General features: G+C 35.6%; 2 protein-coding genes across 3 annotated transcripts; both read left to right on the plus strand.

Moving 5' to 3' along the window:
• Positions 1–2614: 2614 nt before the first annotated feature.
• Positions 2615–9075, plus strand: LOC141605191 (uncharacterized). The gene is made up of 10 exons (XM_074423870.1): positions 2615–2713; positions 3198–3467; positions 4376–4591; positions 5512–5646; positions 6010–6157; positions 7135–7224; positions 7885–7939; positions 8037–8159; positions 8297–8353; positions 8716–9075. Exons 2-10 carry the CDS (start codon positions 3277–3279, stop codon positions 8844–8846), a joined length of 1146 nt encoding a protein of 381 aa, XP_074279971.1. The 5' UTR covers positions 2615–2713; positions 3198–3276; the 3' UTR covers positions 8847–9075.
• Positions 9076–9656: 581 nt separating this feature from the next.
• Positions 9657–15133, plus strand: LOC141605190 (pentatricopeptide repeat-containing protein At3g50420-like). Of its 2 annotated transcripts, XM_074423867.1 has the most exons (3): positions 9657–12181; positions 12966–13097; positions 13216–15133. In XM_074423867.1, the coding sequence occupies exon 1, from the start codon at positions 9778–9780 to the stop codon at positions 11776–11778; it is 2001 nt and encodes a 666-aa protein (XP_074279968.1). In that variant the 5' UTR covers positions 9657–9777; the 3' UTR covers positions 11779–12181; positions 12966–13097; positions 13216–15133. The 2 variants fall into 2 exon arrangements, with proteins under 2 accessions (XP_074279968.1, XP_074279969.1); XM_074423868.1 differs by lacking the exon at positions 12966–13097.
• The last annotated feature ends 530 nt before the right edge of the window (positions 15134–15663 follow it).

Consider the following 15663-nt stretch of genomic DNA (forward strand, 5'->3'; position numbering starts at 1 on the left):
TCCTCTTATCAAGCCCACTGTATGTTTGGGGCATGCGTTGGATATTTGGGCCCGACAAATTTTGCCCAAATACCGATTATTACAATGTTCATTATTTAACTTAATTTGAGATAAGTTTTTGTTACGACAATATTACCATTTTAAATCTAAAACAGGCCAAGTAAATACCACTTGTGTATATAAGAATGTATTGGAAAAAACAATACTATATCAAATGGTATGATACTCGACTCCTCTTAAACTTACGACAAATAGTGTCGTCGTAAATGAGAATTTGTATTTAATATATATAATAAGTGTTACCTATAACTCTATAAGGCATGCAACCCAGTGCGGATCCTCTATCCCATTTTTGTGTCCCATTGTATGTCTCACCATACTTACTTTTTGACACATCACTTATTGTAAAATAAAATATTGCAATAAATGTGTTAATTTACTGATGTGTTAGAAGGTAAGTGGAGTGAGACACACAACGGAATATCAAATGGGACAGAGGATTCCCACTGCATACAACCGTCATCTCGAGGTGTGGCATATAGGTTGGGTTCAAATACCGATTAAAACATGAGTTTACGAGTCTGGTGAATATGGGTAGAAGAAAGTGTCTGATCCCATTTTTTTACCAATTTTTAAATAAGAAGAATATTTTTGTAAAATATTATATTGAAAAAATTAAATTATTTTTAATAATCATATAAATTATTTTTAATTGATCTTTTAAAGGTGTTTGCAAATAAAGTATATGTTTTAGTGTTTGACCTTATCAGTTATAGATCTTTTAATTAACGTAATCAGTTCTTACTATTAGCACATATTCACGTAAAAGATTAAATTAATGTTAATCTACATGAAAAAAAAGTGTCATTTCATTTTATATTTCTTAGTTTTTATTCTACTTCTCGATTACTTTGTCAAAAGGATATATTACAAGTATTATTCGAAACAATCCAACAGTTCAAATGTAATATCATTCATTTTCCATGTCAAAAAAAATTATCATTCACTTTATATTTTATATTTTCAAGATGATATATAATTTGAGTGTATAATTAACTAATTTGAGTGCATAATTAACTATATTTTCAAGATGATATATAATCTTTAAAAGATTTTCAGTTTCTTTACCTGACCCAAACTGCACGGGTTAATGAGCTCATATTTATGTATCTAAATGTAAAACGGATCAAGTTAGTGTCAAAATACGGTTTAACTATAGTTTTCGTGTCTTTTATTATTCAAGGCGATATAGTATGTTTTTAACGGGTCATATTAAATTAGGGTCAATCGAAACGTGAGTAGCAATTTACGGCTCTTAACCCTAAATAAAATGGGTCAGTTAAGTTGGGTTTACGGGTAGGATCAAAATTTGACAGGTCAAAACTAGACCGATACTCACATTTACTACAAACTATGGAGTAAGGCTTTTTTATTACAAAGTATATATGCTTTCTAATTGTATATGAATGAGGTAAGATATATTTGGGCGGAATATATATGGGCTAACACCGTAGAACGAGTTTGATAGCCGATCATATAGGCTGGACAAATGCGAGTCGGTTACACGTGTCATATTTCGGGTTAGAATTGCAATACAAATCAAAATTAGTTTATAAGGTCTTATTTTTATCATTTTTAAAATTGAAATAATATAATTTTATAAATATTTGATATTAGTTATTTTAACCATCTTCATTACTTTTTGGTACTTATATAATAACAGTTCTTTAAATTTTATTTTACTTTTAAAAAAAAATCTTATTAAATAGTATAAAAGCTATATATAATTCATTTTTTAATAACATTTGTCATTTAAAGTAATAAAATTAATCATGTTTTTTGAAAGTTACAAATTAAATAAAGTCTAAAATCCTATATTTGATTTGGCAATAAACTTAATTATATATATTTCAACCATTTTTATAATAATAATGTCTTTAATAGCATACCCGTGCAATTTGCACGGGTTTAAAACTAGTTTTAGTTAATAAAACAGCCTAACTATAAATTGGAACACTAGTTTAACTACTACTCATTTATAATGGTATTGTTGTAGTTTATTTGTTCTTACCCCTTTTAATTTGTACTTATTCTAATTTTGTAAATCAAATAATGCTTAATCATCCATTCTACGTCGTAATCACAAAACCAATAATTGTTGCTCAATGAACATTCATTTTATGTTGTATATTAGAATTTTTTGAGAAATTTAGTAGGATTACAACGAAATTTATCATGTTGTTTTGTACTCCGTAACATGAGAAAATAAGTAAATCCTTTTACTATAAAAGGAGTTTTTTTTATAACCTTTTTGATCCGCTGCTTAAATTAAGGAAATAAAGAAACATTCATTTTATGTTTTATATTATTCAGTTCCGTGCAATTTTACACGGGTTTAAAACTAGTAAAGACAAGTAAAAACGAGAACAAAAGAGAACGCAAGAGATCGACTAACCGTAATCAGTATACAAATAGGATTATATCCAATTGCATGGCTTTAAAACTAGTAAAGACTCAAAAGACGAGTAAAAACGAGAACAAAGGAGAACACAAGAGACCGACTAAGCGTAATCAATAGTATACAAATAGGTCACATATTCGAATTCCCTCGGCCCTCGCTCGTAAGTTTTACTGACCTTGTACCTGGCGTTGGAACCACCAGTGAACTTCCGAACACCCGAAGTTCTGATCTTGTTTCAGTTCTTCCTGAAAGGTACAATGATTTTTGCCTTGAAAATTTCGTAATTGTCAATTTTACACATTAATTCTCTACGATTATCTTTAATCACTGTTTTTTTATCCTCTTTGTTTCAAATTAATATCATCAATATATATATATAAAAATCAGATTTTTATGCATTATACATATCACAAATTCAATTGCAGATGTTTTCGTTTTTTTCCAATCGCTTGTCATTATTCATCATCTTTGCTGATTTAGGGTTCTTCAAATTGGGGGAATTATTCAGGGGTTTGGGTTTGGGTTTAGTCGCCTCTTCTTATTGTTGTTGAACCTTGAATTTATGACTATAGTATCAATAAATTTGTGCCCACTTTCCTAATTTGCTTTAGAATTGAATTGATTTGTTCTATTCAATTTTTACAAGTTTATGTTTAATTATTATTCTTAAATTTGTGCCCACTTTCCTAAGTATAGTATTAGTATTTGCAGCTTGTAATTTGATTAAAAATTGCAGACGGAGGCGGCCGAATCCGAGATATAGATAGGATCTCTGACATTGTCAAAGTGGAAGGAAAGAGTAATAAGAACTGTTAATGCTTCTGAGATTTTCTCTGTTTATAACTTCAACCTCTAATTATCGCCTTCTTACCCCACTGCTTCCTCCGCCTTGTACCACTGTATCCTCTGTCACTGTCGCTGCTGTGTGCTCGAGTTTCCCGACAATAAGTAGAATGGATATGAACCGGTTCTCTTCTCTCTCTTCCTGTACTATATCCTCTCCAAGGTTATACCCTCTATTCTTTCCATAAAGTTGAAATTTTCCGTTTAATTTGTTGTTGACCTTTACTGTGAAAGATTGAAGCTTTTCTGGTGAATGAATACTTGTCAAAATCTTTTTTTTTTTTTTTAAAACCGAATTGGTGAATTTATGTGCTCAGTTACTTTTTTTTTTTTTTTTTTTTTTTTTTTTTTTTTGTAGTAGTTTATTGTTATATACTGCGTTAGAATACTCGTGTGTCTCGCTTAATACCAAAACATGAAGAGGGTACTTATTGTTATTGCCATTGGCATTTAAGAATTATATAAAAGAAACATACTTTGGATATTATTGAGCGATTTAGATGTCGGAATGAGTGCATTAGTAACGGAATAGCTTAGCTTGATGTAAAGTGCGTTTTATTTAAAGTTATATGTTTTGAGGGGTTGACTTGCTTGAAATCTTGAATATCAATATTTGGTTGCTACGAGGTTCAAAATAAGTTGAAATCCACTTCGAAATAGGGCTATTGCTAACCTCGTTTGGTTGGATCTTTGCCTGTAACACGGAATAAAAAATGATTGATTAGGAGGAAAGCTGTAAGATCATTAGGCGGTTTAGCCAATGCTAGGTCTGCCAAATTTAAGTAAGTGAGCTATGTATTAACAAACGACTGATATTTTTTTCGATTTGTTCTGGTCTGCAAATTAATTTAGGAAGTAAGCAATTGGGTATCATATTCTTGACTCAATCGAGCAACATAATTGAGAAAGGACTAAGCCTCTTTTATTTTATTTTTATTATTTTATTTTATTACAATAGAGAAATATACCTGTGAACTGTGAAGGCATCTATAAGTATTTGTTGGAAATTATAAAATATAGGTAGAGGTTATAATGCTTATTCTCACTACTCGTTTTTTATACAACTTGTAGTGGAGGTAGAGGACGGGGCCAATCTGGTATAAGAGGGAATAGTCAAGGTTCAAGAGGTGGTCGAGGTCGTGGAACAGCTGCTGATGGCACTTCAAACAGAATTAATGGATCCTCTGTCGGTACCGCTGCTGTGTGCTCTAGTTTTCCGACAACAAGTGGAATGGATATGAACAGGCTCACTTCTTCTGTCTCTTCCTGTACTTTATCCTCTCCAAGGTTATACCTTCTACTTTTTCCAGAAGTTGAACTATTCTGTTTAGTGTGTTGTTGCCCTTTACTGGAAAAGATTGAAGCTTTTTTGGTGAATGAATACTTGTCAAAATCCCTTGTTTTTCAAAATAAAATTGGTGATGGGTCGATAATGATTTATCTTCATATTGCTAGCATATAGTGCGTAAATGTGATTTGATGAATTTATGTGTTCTAAATTACTTTTTGTAGTAGTTATAATTTATACTCCATTAAAATACTCGTGTCTCCCTTAACACCAGAGCATGAAGAGGGTAATTTTTAGTTTTGACGTAATTGGATAATAAGAAACATACTTTTGGTATTATATGCTTTGATAATATTGAGCAAGTCAGAAATAGAATAGGTTGCATTAGTAATGGAATAGCTTGGCTTGATGTAGGGTGCGTTTAATTTAAAGTTGTAGGTTTTGAGGGGTTGACTTGCTTGATTGTCAATATTTGGTTACTATGATGCTCAAAATAAGTTGAAATCCACTTTGAAATATGGCTACGCTAACCTGGTTCTAGTTGGATCTTTGCCTATAACATGGGATAAAAAATGATTAATTAGGAGGAAAGCTGATAGAGCATTAGGCCAATGCTAGGTCTACCAAATTTAAGTAAAGTGGGCTATGACGAACAAGTGATATTTTTCCGATTTGTTTTGGTCTGCAAATTAATTGAGGAAGTAAGCAATTGGGTTCATATTCCTGACTCAGTCGATCAAATAAGTTGAGAAACTACAAAGCCTCTTTTATTTATTATCATTATTATTATTTTTTTATTTTTACAATAGAGATAGAAAAATATACCTGTGAAGGCACCTATATGTACTTGTTGGGAATCATAAAATAGGTAGGGGTTATAATTCTTATTTTCACTGCTCGTTTTTTATACAACTTATAGTGGAGGTAGAGGACAGGGCCAATCTGGTACAAGAGGGACAGGTCAAGGTTCAAGAGGTGGTCGTGGTCGTGGTCGTGGTCGTGGAGCAGCTGCTGATGGCACTTCAAACAGAGTTGATGCACTTGGCAGAACCTTGTAAGCATCAAAGACCTTTATTTCATTTTTCTCTTTCGAAAGAAAGAAGAGGACAGAGGTGCAGTTAACTATTTATAGTTTCTAACTTTTCTCGAGGGAGTTCCAATTTCTGTCGATGATATTACTGGTTGATGTGTCTAAATTGAATCGTCATTATGTTAGCTGGTGAAGGGCTGAAGGCAATGATGTGTTTAAAATCCGCCAGCCTCATAGTTTCCCTTGTGCGTCCCTTCACCAAACAACGTCGCATGTATTGTGTAGACATGCATTTTTGTCGCCTATGGCAGATGTGTTCAAATCTTATCAACATTATGCTTTGTCTAAACGATTGCAACTATGTTAACTAATGTCACTGCTTCTTAGGGTGCGCATACTGAGGCATATGGCTACAGAGTTGAATTTGGATATGCGGAGTGATGGATATGTTAGAGTTCAAGATTTGATGAAGCTAAATATGAAAAGTAGGGCAAATGTCCCTCTGAAATCACACTCTATTGATGAAATCCGAGAGGTTAGTTCTAACATTTTTTTTTGTTCTCACATTTCATTTTATGTTTTCATTTGCTTAAACCGTGTATTTAATGTTTTTCTCTTCCTCCTTAATCAATTTCTGTTAATAATAAATATATTCAAAATAGTTAACCATAGTGAAAAGAGCGTAAAAGGAGACTAAGGAGTAAATATTGAAACTTGAGGTCCAAAATTGGAAGATCGTATGCATTTTTTATTTTTATTGACCCCAGTTTATTTTTTTATATCACCTGAACTTTTCATCTTTCAATTTGGTCCAAACACGTAATTGCATAGTTTTATGCCAGTTTGGTTATTTGGCCTAGCAAACCTTATAAGCCATATTACGGGCGATGGAATCTAGTTTAGATGCCTATCTTGCTATGATGATGTAGTATGCTAGATGTAGTATGCTAGATGTACTATGTACCGTACCTGTTACCAACTAGCCCTTGTGCATGCTAGGTACTATGTCAAATGTTCTTTGATCTACTCCGTATGTTTCATGAGCTTACAGTTGTGCTTGGAAATAGTCTGCCATTTTGGTTTTGCCTTCAGTTCCTTCAATAATGAAGAATTCACCATGATATATCTGATCTGTGCATGATAATATCATGAAAAATAGATAAAATTTTTTTACTGCTACTTGGTATATTGGCACTAGGTATAAAAAAAACAGAAAATTTAGCTATTTGTACCCTGCTGAAGTAAGGAACATGGCATATATATTTGGAATCGAATCCATTTTGAGAGAGTTGAAAAGGCGCTATCTTTTTGAAAGGTTCTATACATCTGCCTTTTCTGAATGCAGTTTTTTTTTTTTTTTTTTTAAATATAAAGTGCCTTTGCTGCTATTCCCCCCATGTCATCCCTTACTGCATGATAACAAGCTAGTAGGAGTAACTTGTGAATTTCGACTGTCAATATGTCTCCACGACTCCACCCTGATATCTGGTTTGTCTTAATTGTAAATTTCAGGCTGTACGAATAGACAATAAGCAGAGGCTTGGCCTTTTGGAAGCGGATGGGCAATTGTTTATACGTGCAAACCAAGGACATTCTGTAGAGGTGAGATGTTTGCAGTTCAACTTTCAGGGACAAAAATCCTTATATTGCAGTATCTTCGGACCCTTAAGTTTTACTTTGGTTTTCAAAATCGTTTTAATCTTTATTCTCGATTTAAATTCCATGTTTTTATAAAAGAAATCCGGATTTCGATTTTAAAACCTATAAGTTTACCGGCTTTTGTATTATGTTTCACCCCCTTTTGTTTTTCAATTTCTCTTTTCTATTTTTCACATTTTGAGGTGTGTGTTCGCCCTTGGACGGTTCTAAAGGATGATTCATGTCAGCCGACCCAAATCATTTTGGGATTAAGGCTCTGATGTTGTTGTTGTTGTTGTATATAACTTTGCAATACAATTTAAGGCTAGGAGTGAGTGATCGTGATTCTCGTGAAAGATTTAATATTGCAGAAATCAAGCAGCGTAATTCCATTTGTATATTTAATTTAGTATAAAGTCAAATATCCATGGCTATAAACCAGTTTCCAAGAGTAAAAAATTCATACGCCGTATAATTTTTTTAATGGTCTTCTCTTGACCTCGTCCTATTTGTAATACGTTATAACTTTACATTAACTTTCAGTTTCTTACAATTATTAACAGTAACTCCTGATTGTCTTTTCTTGTCAATGTAGTATTTGACCCGTCCACTTTCACTCTTCAGGCTGTAGAAACCGAGAGCTTGTTGAGACCAATAACTTCAGCCGAAGATATCCCTGGTAAGGGCACTGTCATAAAAGTTAGAGCTACATTTTAGGCATTTTCTGGTTTACATAATTTGTATTCTAATAATAACCTGCCTTATCTTTTAAGCAGTATGTGTTCATGGCACATATAAGAGGTTCCTTGACTCTATTCTTCAGTCTGGCCTCAAGCGAATGGGTCGGTTACATGTTCACTTCTCAAGTGGATTGCCCTCAGATAATGAAGTAATCAGTGGTATGAGTGATTTTTTTTTTTTTTTTTTTTTTTTTTTTTTTTTGTATTGACCACTTTTTACATGTTTTCAATCAAAAAGTTTCTGAATTGAAGCTTAGTTGATGTTTCTGCTGACATATCTCGTTCCAATTTTTCAGGGATGAGGCGGGATATCAATGTGGTAATCTTTCTGGATGTTAATAAAGCGTTGGAAGGTAAACTTTCATCTCTTTTTGATGAACCAGCTCGATTGTTGCTCCATAAGCCCATATGTGTAGTCAATGCTGCCTAAAATTGCAATCACAGTAATCTCAAAACCCTTGCAAAGAGATTAAGATGTGGATCATGATGAAAGTACTGAATTAGACAATGCATTCAAGTAACAAATACTCCGTATATGGTTGAAGTGTTGTAATCTGTCATTACAGGAGATTAATCTCTTTCCTTACTGATACTTGGTTGTGTACTTAGTAATTAGTATAGTGTTTTCGAGAAAACATAGCCTTTTGGGAAGAAATCCTATTATTAACACTGTATCTGATTGAGTACTTTTTTCCGGCGAAATTTCACAATGCAGACGGAATGAAGCTGTACATGTCGGAAAATAAGGTGATTTTGACGGAAGGTTTTGATGGTGTTGTTCCAGCTAAATATTTCCAGAAAATACAGTTATGGCCTAGTCGGAAGCCGGTGCCATTTCAAATTTAATGCTATTTTGCTTATTTATCATCATTCTTAGTAACTCTGTACAATAGTGTTGTATACAGCGACGCCCTTTTTGCTGTGTATAATTTATTTTTTAGAATTGGGAGGATATTCATTCCACTTTGTATTAACACAGAATAAACTGGGGTTTTTTTTTTTGTGTGAAGGATCCACAAACTCATTTTAATTTTAATACTGACGGGTTTCAAATCTATGTTCTTACATTCCTCAATGACTTTCGAGCCAAGCCATTTAATTCATTACGGAGTATTCCATATCTCTGTAGAACAAATTTGAATTGATACTACACAACATTTCAGAGGAAAATTTGATCACCGATTTTTATATTAGACGGTCTCACTCTCATACCAATGAGTCAACAAGAAGTAGAAAACTACATAGATTTTCGATATTTCTTCCAAGTTCATGAACCATAAAAAAATTATTTTTTGGATGCAATGGCAAATTGGCAAGTTAGTGAGCTCGACTTGTGCTAAATAATCTGCAAAGCTTAAAAGTCTTGACTCGACTAGAAAATAACTTGAATTATGATGAACAAGAACACATTAAACAAAATTGAAATCAAACAAACTGGAGTATTTTTGAAATAAATATAAGAAATAACAAAAATTATTGATTTGTATCGGTTTTAAAAGTATTTGTCAAATTAGAGTCCACTTATTGTTAGTTTTTTCCATTCTCATCGTTCTTAAAAATCACAAATTATAGAGTAGGACGGTCTTACACGTGAAACGGTCCATTTCTGAAAGTAAAAAACAATACATTTATATTGCTTATAAATGAGCAATCTTTTCATATAATAAAACCATCTCATAAAAACCGTCTCATCCATTCATTTAGATTGATGATTGTTTTTTGTATTTTTTGGACGAAAAACACTTGAGCTTTAACGGTTTTTAACGGTCAACTACAAATGAATGAAGCAGCTTCTTTAACAAGCCTTCTTCTACAAAAATGTCCCTCCATAACTTCTCTCAGGAAAGCTCGGCAACTCCATGCCCTCATCTTCGCTTCGTCGACACCGTTCACTTACAATCAGCCGTTCCTCCACAACAACATTATCTCTATGTATATGAAATGCGGTTCGCTAGTTAATGCACACCAAGTGTTCGACAAAATGCCTCAAAGAAATTTCATTTCTTACAATACCATTATTTCCGCATATGCCCGTTATCCTAATTTTGGTACTAGTTCTGTTAGAATGTTTGCCCTGATGAGATATCAATGTTTTGTTCCGAATGGGGCGACTTTTATTAGCTTGTTGCAGTCGGCGTCTGGAATTAGGGACTGGTTTTTAGGGTTGACACTTCATTGTCTGATTATGAAGTATGGATTTTTGTTTGATGTGCATGTTCAGACTGCTTTGGTGGGTTTTTACTCTAGTATAGGGGAGTTGAAATTGGCTACTGAAGTATTTGGAAATGTTCTTGCTAAAGACGCGTATTCCTGGAATTGTATCATTTCAGGGCATGTGAAGAATAATAAGTTAACAGAAGGTCTGTCTCTTTTCAGAAACATGGTAGGGAGTGGTGTGATGCCTACGGAATTTAGCTATTCGATGGTACTTAGTGCTTGTTCAAGGTTGAGTGATTATGCTTTCGGTAGACTTACTCATGCTCATGTTATTGTGACTGGTGTGCCTTTAGATTTGCCGTTACAGAATGCTATGGTTGACATGTACTCTAGCTGTGGTGACTCCCAGTCTGCATTTCGTGTGTTTAATGAAATTCAGAACCCGGATCTTGTGTCTTGGAACTCAATGATGGCAGGATATGCGGAGAATGGAGAAGGAGACAAGGCTATGGATTTGTTTGTACGTTTGCTACGTCATGTGACTCAGAAGCCAGACGAGTACACTTTTGCAGCAGTAATCTCTGCCAATCAAGAGTATCCTGTTTCACGCTATGGGGAAGTGCTCCATACCCGAGTCATAGTATCAGGATTGGATAAGAGTGTATATGTCGGAAGTCCGCTGATCTCTATGTATTTCAATAATGGAAGAATTGAATCTGCTGAAAAAGTCTTCCACTCAATCCCTAAGAAAGACGTGGTTTTGTGGACTGAAATGATGGCTGGCTATACTAAAGCATTAGACGGTGAGAATGCTGTTAAAGTTTTCTTTGATATGTGGAAAGAAGGACATAACATCGATGACTTTGCTCTAAGTTGTGCTCTGAGTGCTTGTGCGGATCTTGCAACTCTAAAACAAGGTGAAATGCTTCATTGCCTGGCCATTAAAACTCGATATGATTCTAAAATGTCAGTTTGTGGAAGTCTCATTGATACATATGCCAAAAACGGAAGCCTTAAAGCTGCTGAGTCGATTTTTTCAATGGTCAAGGATCCAGATTTAAAATGTTGGAATTCAATGATAAGTGGTTATGGTCACCATGGGAAGGGAGAGGAGGCAATGAAATTATTTGACGAAATATTAATTCATGGTCCGGAACCTGATCTTGTCACCTACATTTCATTACTATCAGCTTGCAGCCATTCTGGATTGGTTACTCAAGGAAAGCACTTATGGAATAGGATGAAGGAGAATGATCTTTCTCCGGGACTTAAACATTACTCTTGTATGGTAAGTCTGCTTTGTCGAGCAGGGCTTCTGGAAGAGGCGGTGGATATTATCAATGAATCGGAATATGGGGAGAATCACCTTGAACTGTGGAGAATTGTGCTGAGTTCATCTGTTTCCAGCAAAAATTTGTCAGTGGGAGTTCATGCCGCTGGAAAAATCCTTAAAGTCGATGCACATGACAGTGCAACCTATACTTTGCTTTCGAACCTTTATGCTGCCGTGGGGAAATGGGAAGGTGTCATGGAAATACAAAAACAGATAAGAGGGCTCATGTTAGAGAAGGATCCTGGTTTGAGTTGGGTGGAGACTGTCGAAAAATTGGAGGTTTTATAATCGGGTGATCAGTCGCATCCAAGGATTGAAGAGGTGAAAGCTCAGTTGAAGATACTACAGGTGGAGCTGACTGTAGTACATCAAGAAATCAATTATTTATAGTGTCGAAATATCCTTGTCTACAAGAATAAAACGGCAGAGCCTTTATCCCAAATTGACTAGGGACAGCTAACGTGATAAACCGGCAACAATATGTGATATAATAAAAAATTTTGGATTCATGTCCATACAACTGACTTGTTTTACACTGTGTTGCCACAAATCTACCGCGACTCTTCTTTATCTCGGGAGTGAAATCCGGCAATTAATGTCATGAAGACGCTCAAGAGATGCTGACTGCTGAGGAAGGTTCTGATTGTATCCATCCAGATTAATCAGATGAGATGAGCTTAATGGATGTGAGGTTAGGCACCTAAGAGATTCGATGTATGATATTGAAAGGCTGCCACAATAGTGTTATTTATACTACTCTCTCCGTCCCGGTCTTTTGTTTACCTTTTCTTTATTCTTTGTGAGGGTTATTTAATCAAAGGTAAACAAATGATTGGGGCAAAGAGAGGAGTTAATTTGGTTGTTTGTCAATAGAATTTTGCATATTATGGTTTTTAGAAGGAAAGTTAGCTCCGTTGTTATCATTTCTGCTGATGATAAATTGATTGATTATGTTCCTCTGATGGATTAAGACATGTTCTGTAGACGGGTTTTGAGCTAAGACATATTCGTAGTAGTTAGTTGTGTTTGAGACCGTTGGATTCATACAATCATGTTAAGGTCTATATTATGAAATAAGATGCTTCATATAACACGAAATAGAACTGTTATGTGCACACAACAGTCTCATATAAGTTTTTGCGGCTGAAAACTTTAGCTTGGGACTGCTTTACTTATATAGCTTTTGCATTCTCCGGCAATTGAATGATATATATTGCATTCGTACTGTTTTAGTAACAATGGCATACGCGTTCTGTAATCATGTAACTTAAACCTGCCATAGGAATTAGCTGAAACTATAAATTGGGAATGCTGTAATTTTTACATTTGCATTCTCCGAAAATTCAGTGATATATTGCATTGATTATCATTTCAATTCCCTTAGGGTGTATGAGTATCCCACAACTCTCCAGTAACTTGCTGAGTTGTGTGATATGCTTCATTCGTTCTTACGTATTTGGAATGCTCAATTTTAGAATGAAAAGCCGGCTTCTTTCTCGTTTCTGCTGCTGAAAATGCAATTCCTGTAATTCCTGATATCTTGTCTAGTGGACTGCGGCTAGTATTGAAGTTCAACATTCATCATGTTTTGGAATCTAGGTCTCAAGGTTTGTGTACATTCTGCTATTTTCTACTCGTATCGCTTTTCATGGAGTAGCAATTAGTTTTGTAGTCCATGTATTGGTACTTAGTATATACCACTAAGTTTACATTTTTCAATTGCAGGAGTTAATTGGCCAGCAACAATGTGTACTAGTTCAGTAGTTTCTTGCAAAACTTGTACAGTCCTCACCAAGGCTAACCTAGCTCCAGTCATGACCTTGTGCAGAAAGTGAGTCTCTTCCAAATTCAGGGCCTAATGTTCAGCTAGCTATGTGGGACTTGGGACAATGTGATGCAAAAACATGTACAGGCTGAAAAATAGTCAGGTTCAATTTGCTGAAAAAACTACCCGTAACTGCTGGTTTTGGGGGTGTCATCTTGAGCCCTGTCGGGACAACTGTGTCCCAAGACAAGACTATTCTCTAATATTCTTCTTTCTTCGGCTGGTAAATTGACTCTCATCCTATCGGTTCTCTCTTCACTATCCATTTATTCTCTATCGGTATTTCGTATACCGGTAAGTGTAGCATCAAAACTTCAGTCTTTGATGGTGCATTTTTGGTGGAGTGGAACTAAGAACTATAGATCAGTTCACCGGTGTAGCAAAGAATTTCTTGGTAGACCTGTGGTAGAGGGTGGTTTGGGCCTGTGAAACATTACTTCCTTTAACCGAGCTCTTCTTGCTAAATCAGCTTGGAGGATTCTCAGTTGTCCTAATAGCCTTATTAGCCGAGTTGTTGGTCCTAAACTGGGTTTTCAAGCTGAATCAATATCCCCAAGTCATTGGTTACCCCCTCATTCGTCTTCTTGGGCACTTAAAAGCTTAGTTTGGGGTTCTGAAATTATTTTCAAGAATATGGCCTGGATTATAGGGAACTCTTCTTTCCTTAGTGTTTGGGATAGTAAGTGGATTGATTGTTGTAGTCTTAATGATCTATGTGGTGAACAAATGCAAGGAGGGATTCGTACTATTGGAAGCTCGCGAATTGTGGGGAATATACTGTTTAGTCTGGATATTATGCTGCTATATCTAGTTGTCCTGCTTCGATGTCCGACTCTTCTAGAATGTCTGCGACGATGTTATCTTTCTGCAAATCCAAACTTTGGAAGCTTCCGATTTCTAATAAGTTAAGTGTGTTTTTATGGAAATTCTTGACTAATGCCCTTCCGGTGGGCTCTGAATTTATTAAACGGAAACTGCAATGGAATTCGTGCTGCTCTCTCTGTGAGGACTCTCATGTGGAATCGCTCTCACATCTTCTCAGAGATTGAAGTTTTGCTAAAAGGCTATTTGGTTTGGCAGCCCGCTTGGAATCCGGTTGACTTGTGGCTTGGAGTTGGATGTCAGGGTTTGGGTCATTAATTGGGTTCTTTACTTTGCTAAATGTCCTGACTCTAATGCTCTTTTGTTTCCATTTGTTGCTACTTTATGGAGAATCTGGTGTTGCAGGAATGAGATTGTTTTCAATAGAACTCGCCCTTGGCCTAACAGTGCCATTGTTTCCATTGTTGATGATGTCCGCTATTTGCAGGAGGCGATTGATTGTAAGAATGGTGATGTGACTCATGAATTTTTGGGGGCATCTTGTCCTGATTTTGCTTTGACTAAGAGACTCAGGAATTTCTTTCCTTTCTGGATTGTTGGTAGTGAGGGGTGCGGGTCTTTCTGTACTATTAAGTGTGACGCAGCTTGGAGGATTGATCGGAGTTCTGGTGCTGGATAGTGTCTTCTGGATGACAAGGGACTGTTAGAGCTTCTGCACAGGCCCGCTTCATTGCTTCCTCTCCTTTGCAAGCTGAAGGACTGGCTGTTATCTTGGCTTTCAAATGGGCATTGAAGGAAGGCTATCTTCATGTCAATTTTATCAGACTGTCTGAACCTTGTTCTCCAGGTGGCCGGAGGGGATAAAGCGATTGCTTCATTCAATAATTTAGTCTGGGATATTAAGTCGATTGCGTCTCATTTTCATTGTTGCTCTCTTAATTTCTGTCCTAGGGGAGTGAATAGGATAGCTCATAATCTTGCTCAAGGTTGCAAGTTATTCTATTTGATGCTGTCAAAAACAAAAAAGACAGAGACTATTCTCTAATCAAACAGCGAGGGTTGGCAGTTGTAGACTGCTCGTGTGCCCGGTTGAGTGATGTACAGTTTGTGAAGCTCATCGGTTATTACCATGGTTTGTGGCAGTCAATCCAGTGAAGTATGGTAGGCCGTGTGAGTTATCTTGTGTTGAGGCATTGTTGGCTGCCCTAATCATTTGTGGCGAAGAGGAAACTGCAAATTAGTTACTCGAGAAGTTCAAATGGGGAATACATACATGCTTATATCACTAAATAAAGTGGATAGAGGCCATGCAAGTACCAATTGTAACATGCTCTTAGTATTTTCTACCAGCCAGTCGGCCACTGATCGGAGAACAAACCCTCAGATATCTTATTGTTGTAGGATCAATCTTAATGTAGTTCTTCATGTTCTTGTTTGTTATTGCAGAGCGGGCTACAAGCCCACATGAGCAATTTTTGATGACGGAAATAATGTGGTTCTTCATGTTCTTGTTTGTGATTGCAGAG

This window comes from Silene latifolia, chromosome 10, assembly GCF_048544455.1.
Source record: "Silene latifolia isolate original U9 population chromosome 10, ASM4854445v1, whole genome shotgun sequence".
In the NCBI taxonomy this organism is placed as follows: domain Eukaryota; kingdom Viridiplantae; phylum Streptophyta; class Magnoliopsida; order Caryophyllales; family Caryophyllaceae; genus Silene; species Silene latifolia.